The sequence below is a fragment of the Telmatherina bonti genome (assembly GCF_933228915.1).
Source record: "Telmatherina bonti genome assembly, chromosome: 1".
NCBI lineage: Eukaryota > Metazoa > Chordata > Actinopteri > Atheriniformes > Telmatherinidae > Telmatherina > Telmatherina bonti.
In genome coordinates this window covers 27868665-27882073 of record NC_136619.1, presented here as the reverse complement: position 1 = coordinate 27882073, position 13409 = coordinate 27868665, and the positions used below count along the sequence as shown (strand labels likewise).

The 13409-nt window shown below is 37.6% G+C and overlaps 1 protein-coding gene across 1 annotated transcript; it reads left to right on the top strand.

Annotated features, from left to right (window-relative positions):
• Nucleotides 1-490: 490 nt before the first annotated feature.
• slc39a13 (solute carrier family 39 member 13) lies at nt 491-12862 on the top strand (the record flags this gene model as incomplete). The annotated part of the gene is given in 10 exon segments (XM_079244574.1): nt 491-616; nt 1771-2136; nt 5271-5378; nt 5813-5955; nt 7647-7766; nt 8081-8170; nt 12308-12323; nt 12326-12357; nt 12526-12658; nt 12759-12862. Coding segments are annotated over 9 exon segments (1074 nt in total). The 5' UTR covers nt 491-616; nt 1771-1808.
• Nucleotides 12863-13409: the final 547 nt, after the last annotated feature.

Below are 13409 nucleotides of genomic sequence, written 5' to 3'. Positions count from 1 at the left end.
TTAACATAACCTAATAAATATATATTTATCAGCCTTCTGATTATTTTGCAGGCCTACATCTAATGTTATGTGACTAATAAGGAAGCTACTAAATAATTGGAATCTTTACTTAAGAAATTACTTATGTGATTAATGTAGTTTTACCTGCTTGCTTCTTTATCATTGAGCCTGTTGTTGAATTGTGCTATAAATAAACTTAATGAATCATTTTAAATCAGGACACTGAGCATGCATGAATGCCAATGATGGAGGAGCATTATCAGTAATGCTACTAGATCTCCATATAGTTAGCTCCTAAACTACACTTTTTCTAAAAATAAAAAAGAGTGTCCTAAGATTAAGCTCCCAATTTAGAGGTGCGTTTCAGGGTCTTTGCTAGCATGGGATATAAAAACCAATTCCTGAAATCTCTGATGGGGCGGGATCCGTGTTATGACTCGCCTTTGGAGTTTGTGTTTCTCCCTCCAGGATCCTGATACGTGGCTGTTTGGGAAAGCCGTGGTGACTTCCCTGCCTGCCAGCAGCAGCTGGCGGAGCTCAGCGGCTCAAGCCTGACCTCATCAAGCCGGCCTGGATGGCAGGGACACACTGGTGCACAGACTGCCGAAATCACAAGGTATGAAATTCCACGCTCTGGTTGCATGGTTTGTTTTTTGTTTTTTTATGTTAGCATTTTGCATGGGTTTTCTATTCTGTGATGTTTTTTCCACTAAGTTTCTGAAAAATATGTTAGCTGCGTCAGAATAGCATTAGCATTAGTTTCCACTGACTGCCTGTCTGAGGAGGCTAATCTCTTTAGCATCCATTCCCACGTCTGAACATGTCTACTGGCTAATGTTAGCCTGCTAACTTTTATCCGCAGACGCTGAGAGTTGGCTAGTTCTGAGTTTTCGTTGCAACAACAATTTAGCTCTTGCTTTAGTATCATTGGCTGTGTTATTTTCCGTAAATGTGAATTGCTTCTTAGGGAAACACCATCAGATCAATAAACTGCAAATTTGATCATGTGTTGATACCGTCCTCAGTCCATCAGCGTTATGTAAAGGAAAGGTTGCACACAGTTAAAGTTAGTCACTCTTACCGAGACAGATGGAAATGTAAACAGGCTGCTGCTAAAAACAACCATGTCTATGTGGAAGTTGACTATAGAGGAGTTTGTCTCGTGCACGACCACAGCATACTAATCAGAACTGTACACGTGGAGTAAATGTTTGGTTTACGGTGTGTTTTGGAGAGATGCTTTCCATCTACAGAGTTTTGTGTCTTTAAGATATGAAATGTTCATACTGTTGAGAAGTACGTGATAAATGAGATTATCCCAGAAACTGTGTGGCAGTTTTGATACATGGGTCCTCAGACAACACACACACACAGACATACAAATGATAGTATGGAAATCATTGAATGGTTAGATAGATGTCTCCGATTTCACTTTCAACATTTTTCTTCATAATCTCTAACCTTTTTAAATTTGTCTGCTTGCAGTCATCTTTTTCTTTAAGAAGAAAATGACTTCATGCAGTTTAATTATTTAAATTTTACTACAGTGAGAGATTATGCTTTGTGTTTATAATCAAACTTTTACTATAGAATTAGAAAATATAATATAATATAATATAAGAATATAGAAAATACTATTTTCTGGGGGGAAAAAAGGCTAAATAGTGGTCTTTATAGTTTGGTATGATATATATATATATATATATATATATATATATAAATAATAATAATTTGCTGGTCTGTTTGTCTGAACCTGCACTCCTTTTGCAGGACTACTGGTTGCAGGTCATTTTTGGACCGTGGGACGGATGAAAGGTGGAAACTATTGGAAGCCCAGCTGGGCTGTTGCTGCTCTGTTTGTCCCCATTACCCTGCTGATGCTGACCTTCAGGGGGGCATCAAGCAGCCAGAAGATGACACAAACCGCTATGTCTCATGCAACAGCCACAGCTGCAGGACCAGGCCCCAGCCTGACAGATGACCTCCCTGGCTTCAAGGCAGTAGCAGACTTTTTAGCCAGTGAACGCACACATGTTTGGCTCCTGTCCCTGGTGGGCTCTGTTGCTGTAGGCCTTAGTGGGATTTTCCCCCTGCTTATTCTTCCCATTGAAGCTGGAGCAGCCCTCAAAACAGAAGGTAAAATAAGTGACCTTAAATGCACTCTGTAAATTTAGGTTGTTCTATCATGGCTTTATATTAAAAAAAAAAAAAGGCTATAGAGACACTCACACTTGCTGATGAACAGCTGATTTCATGGATTTGGTTTGGGGCAACCAGTTGTCACCCTCAATTCTACTGAAAGCAGTATTCATACATTGGTTCTGCATTTTCAGGTTAGTCTTTGTGATTTAAATAAAGAAAGGGTGTAACATTTTATCTGCTTTTCTTCTGATGTTTTTGTTGACTACTATTGAGAATTAGTAGGTGTCAGATAATGATCTGGTATGTAAAACCTCCGTATTAAGAGCTTGTAGTTTCTTCTTCATGACACTATGTTTGAACACATATGCTAAACCTTTGTGAAATGCAGCCGTCTACATGATTTTTAATTTGCGACTTGTGAATGCAGGTTATTCAGATCATTTTTCTTTCCCAAAAGCAGTCATATACTCTACAATAAAAAGTTTTCAGGATTAGAACTGTGTTCAATGTTATGTGTACCCATCAACATGAAGACAGATGGCATCGTGTCAATGCTAAGCTGCAGTAAACAGACAGTAATGAATGTTGAAATATCGCCAGTAAAACCGAGAAAAAGGTATCCCTCATTAATTACATAGAAAATTTAATGTTACTGGTTTAAACTATACACACAAAAAAAATCTTCCTCCTTTACATCTACCAGTCTTATACTTCTCACAACCTCAAGCTTTAAAACTTCATGACTGTTGCCATTTCTGTCGATGAGAGAAAACGGCCTCCAGTGATATCAATAAGTGGTTCTGTTGGGTCTTTGACAACCAGTTATAGCAGTAGCTGCTGCATCTTCATGGTTGAACATTTAAATGGTGCACAGCTTGCAATAAACTTTCAGGGAAAGTGCTGGTTTTTGGAAAACAAGACATCAGTTGAGACCCAAGGCTTTACAAGCAGACCGGACCATAACGACAAAGTTAGAGGTGAATGTCTTTGATAACATGATTGTTAGACCAAAATACATTGGTGGCTTTAGCTTAATGCTAAAATCACCATGGTAATGTTTTGAAGCTATTGCATCGCATTGGAATCCATGACTTTTATAATTGGAACTAAACAGATGTACAACTAAGCAATGAGTGTTTCGTAGATTTTTTTCATCTTCCAGTTCTCTTCATTCATCTTTTTCATGGCTGCAGGGGGACTGGAGCCTATCACAGCTACTATCTGGTGAGAGGCAGTGGTGTTACACCTTAATAAGTCACTAGTCCACTGCAGGACCAACACAAAGACAAACCAGCCAAACAATCATGAACACTCTCACTTATTCCTGCAGTCAATTTAGAATTGAAAGGGTGCAGACCATGTGGATGTTGTGCGGTAAGACCCCGGTCTATATTCAGAGATACAACATACTTGACTCAGATCAGTGGATGGTTGGTAGACTTGGCAGATGTTGACATCAAGCTCTGCATAAGTTTGAGTCCGAGTCATGCATGATGCAGCAAGGAAACTTCTAAAACGTTTTAGATAATATTTCAGAAATGCATGTAGACGGGTCATATCAAATTATTACAATTATCCAATAATTCCCACTTATCAAATTTTAATGGTTATGTAATGGGCTTATTGTTTTATAAAAGTAGTAGTGTCAGAATGTCTTTATTTTTCAAGAAAAACTGGTGTCGCATAAATATCTGTAAGGGAATCTACATTGAACTGAAGTTGATTTATTTGACATCCAATCGTATCAGGCTGGTAAAAGTGAATGAGTGGCGATACCCAGCACAAGTAATGTCCTTAACACAACAAAGTTTTGTGTCTCAATTGTGTTGCGGCATTTTCCCACACTGAGAAATGGCTGATCCCACCGTAGCGAGACGGTATTGACTGTAATGGAAAACGAAGCAGGGAAAAAAAATGCACAGTAAACACTTTAATGAACCATTGAAATAAGTGAAATAGTTTATTTATGAAGAATTGATTAAAAAAAAAAAAAAAAAAAAAAAAATCATGAGCAACTGTCATAAACTTGTCTCACTCTCTAATCTTTAGATATTCGGTCCAGAGACCCTCTGTGTCAAACAGCACACTGATGGCGACTGGCCTAGTGGAGATATTGGATCTCCTGCTTTCACCAGTTCATCTTTTTATCAGTTTATTAGCTTAATATTTTTTCCAGGATGGCAAACGGACTATTGTGACCTAGTCGGCTAAACTAAGTCAGCACTATGACGCCATAGAGTTAACAAAATAATGTAATTTTGTATAATGAATTAATGTTTGATAATAAACATTAAACTCATTAATATAGCACTGTAGTGACCAGGCCTCAGTTACTGTAGGTCAGTCAGACTGTTTAGGCTCTTTGAGGGGCCCCACCCACAGGAACGCAACATACCCAATGTATTTTAGGCTGTGGTTTGTCAAGTGCAGCCCTGAGCAGAGCTTGGTCATTACCAAGGGAACCCTTCAAGAATAAAGTTTGTGTGGAGCACGAGTAATTATAGGTAATTTTAGTATTGTGAGCTAGACTCATTTGCATTTATGCTACTCGCAAAATTTCATGCCTCTACAGATTTTTATGATGTGAGAATAAATGCAAATAACCTTTATGTTTATATAAAACTGAGTGTTTTGGTAAGTGTATATTATATATCATGCAGTTTTGTAAAAAGGTTAAAAACCTTGTTAGAGAGGAAAAAAAAAAAACATCAAAAAGATGGGTCTGTGCCATGGATTGGCTACTAAATGTTCTTGTTTAGTGGAAGACAGTCCATTCATACTAGTCATAGTTTGACACCATAAACATGACATGTGGTTGTCGTATACTCACCATGGTTGTTGAGAATTAAGAGGAAGGAACTACGATTGTAAGATTCTGATGATGAACTTTTGACATTTTATGTAAATTAAACCCAAATAGTTGATTATACCTGACTTTTTGAGTGGTGTATGGGCATCATGCTGACTATTGAAATCACAAATATACGTTACAAGGGAGAATGTAACATAAGGAAAATGTTACATTTCTTCTTGTTATGAATATATATTTTGATGCCAGTACTCTCCTGATCTTTCCTAATCATGCTTCTTCATATTTAGTTCCTTGATTTGTGTCTGTGTTTTGCCAGCTGGATGTCAGAAGCTTAAGCAGCTCCTGAGCTTTGCGATTGGTGGTCTCCTTGGTGATGTGTTTCTTCACCTCCTTCCTGAGGCCTGGGCACTCTCCAGCTCTTCAGGTGGGTCTGCTATTAATGCAATCGACAACTTTATTTTAAAGGTTCTCTGACCAAGTTTCCCAACTCAAGCACACAATAATGCATGGGTCTAATTAGATGTACTATTATGGTATTACTATTGTTTTAGGACAACTGCAATTTATCACGATGCCGTTTTACAGACAAAAACTAGGTAAATTAAATTATTGGAGCATACCTTGAAGCAGATGTTGCGTTTACATAACTGCTTGCTGAATGAACCCATTTCCTCCAAACTGCAATATGTTTTCGGGGAAAATAATTCATCTTCATGCTTTTTATGTGTCTCTATGCCAAGTAGGAATGTTTTCAACACCGTGCATAGCTTTGTGATGATCAATGGAAAAAGATGTTTGTTGCACCACCGCTCTGGTATTCTACAAATATCCTAACCCACATATTTACTGTTACTCTAGCTGATAAACAAAACCAGTACATGACCCAGGGCTTGTGGGTTATCACCGGTCTGCTGGCCTTCCTCCTGCTGGAGAAAATGTTTCCCGACCAAGACAACCTTGAGGATCCCACCTCGGATTCAGACCTGAATTTTAACGTGCCTGTAAGTGTTTCATGGATGAGATTCACTATCTCACATGTTAATACAAGCCTTTCCATATTTTTGCCTTCATTTGTTTGCTCAGTGCAGATGCCTTCCAGCTTAGTCTGCATATCTGTCACTGCTGTTTTGATGACTGTAGGATCCGATGACCTGCAGTGCACCCCAGAGCGCAGCAATAGTTCCACATTTAGGGGGAAAAATGCTTATTGGCTTTCTTCTGTCTGTCACATAAATCCTGTAAAAGCACATGTGTCAGTTTTGTGCTATTCTGTTTAGGGGAAAAAATACCAAGACATTAACATTTTAGTGTGCAAGGGATTTTTTTTAGTCAGTGGACTCTGAATCTGCAGCCTGGAATGCATAAACTAGTGTTTATGCTAGCTTTACAGTAAGTGGCTGCAGACTCAGGTTCAGGCTTTTCATCCTGCTGAAGAACTATATGAATATGTTTGCCCGTTATGTTCTAATATATCCTCGCTAATTCATAAAATTAATCACCGAGCCACCTAATATAAAGTAAATTAGGTATCTGTTCTTCTCTCTTTTAAAACATCTATCCATATTTATTATGTATTTTATATGATAGTGCTGAGGTAAGATCCTTAGACTTTTGCATTAAGTTAAGGTTTTGTTATTTTGAATTATTATTCAGATTTTTTTTAATCAGTAAATATGATTGAATGGCTGGTTGCAGTATCTTAGTAAGGCGGTTTCGTCCGCCCTGCTGTCTTTCTAATGCCATTGAGGGAGAAGATTGGAATCCACGGCTCAGCTCCTCTGCTAGTGTCTATTTTTAGTGCTGAGATGAAGCAGCTGCTTTACACATTTCAGTGTCCAAAGAAGAGCATTCAGCTTTCAGGCAGAGGCAACAATGAACAGCGGCAGAGTTAGAGGGAGAGGGAGCTAAAGAGTGTTTTATCATAAACTGCTGTTTTTGAGCCAAATTGGATGTCATCTTTGATTTCTCATTGAAAAAAAAAACAGAACTTTGTTTTGAAATAGACTTCAATCTGCCAGCGAATAAGATAGCTCTAAAAGATTCATCACACTTCATTTCCAGTCATGGTGCAAACATTTCCTTGTAACACAGAGAGGACAGCAGGATATTTCCTTCTCGAGTCATTTGACTATCAGCTTAAATGGCATCATAAGTGGCTTCTGAACGATTAGAGAAGGAAACTGGCTCTTCTAAAAAAAAAAAAAAAAAAAAAACACAGGCTCTGGTAGGGAATGAATGGATCTCTTCTTTTATATTCAGATTGAATAAATGTTTGACGCTTAGGAAAGGTTTAAGGTTGTCTGTTCCATTTGGGAAACAAAAGGATGACTGCTTATAGCAGATGTAGGAAGCTAAAAAAAATAAATAAATAAAAATAAAACAATGGTGGGGGAGCACATTGACACACTGCAGGTGGAAAAGTATAAAATGCCTGTTTACTGTACTGGGGGATTCAGGCTGCTATTAAATCCCTGTTATTATGACTGGTGTTGGTGGTCAAGGTTTTACAGCGTGGTTCTGTGGAGGATACATCCTTTTACAGTTAATGACACACCACTAATGGTACACTATAATCAGAATGCTAAGTGGTTATTTTATTTTATATTCAACCAATCTATTTAGAGAATATAGTATATAACACTCCCCCACCCCCCTTTCTCTCTCTCTCTCTCTCTCTCTCTGTCTCCCACAGACACAGTCTAATTCGGCTTTCGGTGGAAAAGCTGTGGCATCATTCAGAAACGGACACCATACTGAGTCATGGAAAGCCTCCAAGCAACAAAGTCTGCAGGATAGGTCAGAGAAAATTAAGGTAATGTTAAGAAATAAAACATATCTTGGGTCACAAGAAGACAAAATAATGGGGAGGGGGGCACCATGAAGGGTTGACGTATAACTTTGGTGCAGTTGGCTTTTACCAGAGACACCTTTTATTTCTTTGTTCTTTAATTGACTGTCAGACCGTAAAATGGAAAATAAGCTTCGCAAGTGTCACAGGACTTAAAAATGACTTGTTTACCTGTACAAGAATTATATTCTGGAGATTTAGGTTTACTTTAAGAAAATGTCCTGACCTTGTATTATTTCATGTAGTTTTCTCATCAGTGTGTTTTGTGTATTTTACAGATAAGCGGGTACCTGAACCTGCTGGCCAACTGCATTGACAACTTTACTCATGGACTGGCAGTAGCTGGGAGTTTCCTGGTTAGCAAGAAGGTGAAAAGCTGTGATAACATTCATTTTACAAAAGACTACAGCAAGACTCAAAATGACTATATGTAAAAGTCTGTTTCACTGATACATGCAAAACTATTGTGTTACTTAGTTTTTCATAACTTTTGTGCACATTTCCAGTATATAAAATAAGTAGTTATTGACTTTATTGCTCTTATTACGTTATGAGGGAAATAGTTTTTATTACCTCAGACCATGCACACACGTAAAACCAAATATCTTCCCCCCTCTCGCCAGTAAAAAAAAAAAAAAAAAAAAAAAGTCCACATGTTCTTGTTTTTCAAAAACAAATCCGTCCACACCTATTCACATAACTGCATTGTTAGGCACATTCATAAGCATATCAAATCTTAGGCGTTGGTTACACACCTAATCCTATCTAATCAGAATAACCATCCGTCTCACACGTCACTTCCACAAAACCCAAAAACTGCCTCTAACGTGATATGGTTAGGTAGCAGAAACAACTGTCCTTAATCTCGTCCTTCGCCTTTGGTTGTCTATGTGGAGCGGTACTGACAGCAGTATATACAAATACACAAAGTGCCTGGACAAAGGAAAACACCAACACAGTTTTGAGGACGTCTATGCTGTTGAAAACAAACGTCACGTGATATCATGGTATTTTTTTGTCGCAGACAGTGACATTTCAACCTGAAACCCTGGTTATAAAAGTCTACATGCAGACATGCAAACAGAGTATTCACAAATCTTCACTTTGATCAGAGGTTTTTCAAAGAATCATTTTTGTTTGCATGAATCTGACTTTTTGTGAGGATGACAGGCCAAATGGGAGAAAAATATTTTCGTTTAGTTAGATTTGCTGCTACATGTTGACAAGCCCTCAGTCAAAGGTTTTGCTGCCACCTGTCAACAGATTTATAAAGAATATTCAGAGTTCAGAGACGCATCTACTCTGTTCTAAGATGAGGTTTAATGGTAAGAGATCTGACTAATTTTTCAAAGAATTTCTGTGTATTCAAAATAATTAATGGAGCAGATGAGTGGACCTGGCCCTGCGATGGACTGGCGAGCTGTCCAGGGTGTACCCTGCCTGTCGCCCAAAGCCAGCTGGGATAGGCTCCAGCTTCCCCGCGACCCTGAATTGGAATAAGCGGTTCAGAAAATGAATGAATGAATGAATGAATGAGTGGACCTATGCTAAATCACCAGTGGTCAGTGAGCTCCAGCAGGGTGGAGGCTACTAAAATGGGGCTTTTGTTATTATGTATGAATAGAGTGTTTTGTCTAGTGGATTAACTTTTGCTAAGAATCCTTTACCAAACCTGCTGCTAATGGAGGGGCCTAATTAAGGAAATGTGGTCAGCTTTTATGCCTAGAAGGGTCATGGCTTGTACTGAAGATACCCAGTTTTATTGGATTGTACATATCTTAGAAAGGTTAAACATATGTATTCCTAATATACTATTTGTTATACTTTAAAGATTTAGATTAAGCACAAGATAAAACTTATTTTGTATTATAGTTGGAAAACGACTGCCTTTTTTTTTTTTTTTTTTTTTTTTTTTTACAACAAAGCTGTCCTTTATTATTTATCTTTATTAAATATTTAGCTTTCATTCTTTATTGATTGACTAATTGACACTGGCCACTTTATTGGGTAAACTTCTTTAATTGATTTAATTTATTTATTTATTTATTTATTTTTTTACATAAATTGCTTATTAGCCAGTCACATAGCAGCAACTCAAAGCATTTAGGCATCTAGACGTGGTCAAGATGACTTGCTGAAATTCAAACCCAGCATAAGAGTGAAACAAAGAAAAGGGATTAAAGTGACATCAAATGTGACATGGTTGTCACTGCCAGATGGACTGGTCTTAGTATGTCAGAAACTGCTGATGTAAACAGATTTTCTCAGTGACCCATCTCTGGGGTTTACAGAGAATGGCCTAAAAAAGGGAAAATATCCAGTGAGGGGCAGTTGTCTAAACAAAAAGCCTTGTTAATGTCAGAGAAGACTGGTAGGAGATGATAAAAGACAACAGTAACTCGATTAGCTACTTGTTACAACCCAGGTATGCAGAATAGCATATCAGACGGTACAACACGTTTAAAGACCCATTTATTCTCCCTTACGCACCTAAATGGAGACGTCTATTTCATACATTTTCATATGTTGCCACTCCACTTCTAAATTTTTCCATTACCAGACTTTTTTCTTTTTTTACTCTGGGTAAAGTGGTTCCTCGTCCTTATAGTCGTTTATACATTTTGTATTCATGGACAGTAAGAAATATAGTTAGACCCCTCAGTTTACTGTAAATCTGTAAAAACTATGACCAATCCAAACGTTCAGGCCGAATTGAAGTTGTTAATATCTTATATTTCGTTAGCTTCTCCTCCCCCTCCCACATCACATGCCGGATAGCCACACCCTGCATATAAATAGCGTGTTAGGATGAAAATACAAAGTAGTGAGGAAGAAACTCGGAAGGCAAACATGGCTGAGAAAATGCAGGAAGGATTTCCCCGACCCGGTTCGGTTTATTTGCCTCCTCCCTCTAAACAAAGAGAGAAAATCATTGGTGGAAAAAACTGCGAATAAAAAAGCCTTGGGTCACGCAAGGAGCAAAACCAGAGGGGGAGGAGCCAAGACAGGGTGCCACTTTCCCATCTTGCTAGCTCCCCAACATTACCCACCCCAGCTTTAAGTCAATACATCCACTAGAAGGCAGTGTGGAGTTCAGAGTTCACTTTAGCAATCTGACACCTATTGGTAACATTAATACACTGTTATAAAGTCTTTTACAACCGTCCAAAAACACAAGAAGATGTAGCGGAATAAAACCACAAAGTTTTTTGTTGTTCTCAACTTTTTCTGTCTTATCCAGATATTTTTTATTTGGCGGTTTCTGCGTTGTTTTCTTTTTGGGTTTTTTTCTTCTCTGGTTTGTCGGTTGCTTCTGGGTTGTCCTACTCAACACTGCCCCCACCATGTCCAGTGGATCTGCTCCATTTTCTGCATCAAGTGACAGATAACTAAACTTCAAAAGCTACCAAATTATGCTTGTAATCAACACATGAGATGGATTAAAGTGTCTGGAGGTCTGCGTAGCCGTCTCCTGCATCAAGCTTAGATGGCCTTAATCTTGAGGTGGATTATCTATGGTAGCAGAAGACCACACTGGGTGCCACTTTTGTCAGCTAAGAGCAAGAATCTGAGGCTACAACTTTGCAAAAAGTGAACAATAAAGATTGCCAAGATCTGTCTGAGTGAGGTTTTCCGCTGCCACATTAAGATGGTAATCATAGCAATAAACAACATGAAATCATGGCTCCATCCTGACTTGCACCAACATTTCAAGTGGTGGAGGTATAATGATGAAGTTGATATGTTCTTGGCATACTTTTGGCCTCTGACTGAGCAGTGTTTAAACTCAACAGCTTGTGTTATTATTGATGCTGACCATCTCTTCTGATGGCTACTTTCAGCAGGATCATGCTCTACTTCTCAAAGCTGGAATAGTCCGTTTCGTTTCTTGAACATTACAGCGTGTTGACTGTACTGCAGTGGTCTCTATAGTGTCAACATAATGGAGGAAAGGGAAAAAGATAATTAATATGTATACATATAATGCTTTAACATCCTGGGCACTTACTTCAGAAAACATCAGAAAACACTTTTATCATCATTGTGTTAGAGGCTTGTTAAAAAGACACATTTTATCCCACAGTGACATAGATTCATACCAATTCAGTTGGTTACTGTATATTTGTAGCTGTGGGACAAGAGTCCAGCTGGAGAGACATAAGGCTAGCAGCATGATCTATGGATCAATGTGCCAGAAAGGAAGTTAACTCGATTTCTCAAACATGCACAGACAAGATATCTCACCAGTGTGTTCAATTCACTCATGGGGAATTTATTGCAATGTAATTTCTGCCTTATTGAAATGTATTATAACGAACTACTTCAGCAACGTTGAGTTTTTTTTTTTTTTTTTTTAATTTTTGGTGGTGGAAGGACAAACTTAGTAGTGCACAATGTAATTAAGATGTACCAGTTCATATTACTCAACTCAGTAATCAAGTCTTTTAATAGATAGAATTTACATTTCTTTACACAGAGCAGCATTAACAAGACATTTCTTACAGGTTGGTTTCCTCACCACGTTGCCATCCTGCTTCATGAAATCCCCCATGAGGTGAGATAACAGTTTGCACTAATTAGTTAAAATGTTATTTCTGAATGCAGAAGTTTGTGTTGGCATATGTGAAATCTCAAAAGAAGAAGCTGACTGCTGCAGAGTTTGTAAACACAGTTGATGTTTAGCCTGTGTGCCCTGTGCTGTGAGAAATGTCCTCCTCCACAGGTGGGAGACTTTGCCATTCTTCTGAGGGCAGGGTTCGATCGCTGGAGTGCCGCTCGCATGCAACTGTCTACAGCACTGGTCGGGGTCTTGGGGGCTTGTGTGGCTCTGTGTGTACAGTCTCCGAAAGGCACAGGTCAGATAAGAGTACATGACATGCATTTAAACAAGTTGCGAAGCAAACACCATTCTGCAGATGATCATATAAGTCATGTGTCTTTAATACTGTTTTGTAGAAAACACCAGCTGCTGGATTTTGCCTTTCACTGCTGGAGGTTTCCTCTACATAGCCTTAGTAAATGTGGTGCCTGACCTCCTTCAAGAGTCCAGTTTGAGGTAAATCTAGTGTTTCCAGACATTTGTTCATGTTTCAGAAAAGAAGTTTATATTTGTAATTACTACCTTCTGTCTAAACTACAGATTTGTTTTTGAGCTGTTAAGTTGCACCCTGAAACATGATTGTTGCTATGAAAAGCATCAGTTTTGTGTTTGCATATGTGTGTTTGTGTGAAGAAAATTAGAACAAATCTCATGTAAATTATTACTCCATGGTATTATTAGTGGCAAACGTAAATTGGAATCCCACTTTTTGTCATTGTGGAGTCCAATTGTGATCTGTAATATATATATATATATATATTATATATATATATATATATATATATATATAATATATATATATATATATATATATATATATATATATATATATATATATATATATATATATATATAATATATATATATATATATATATATATATATATATATATATATATATATATATATATATATATATATATATATATATATATATATATATATATATATAATATATATATATATATATATATATATATATATATATATATATATATTATATATAT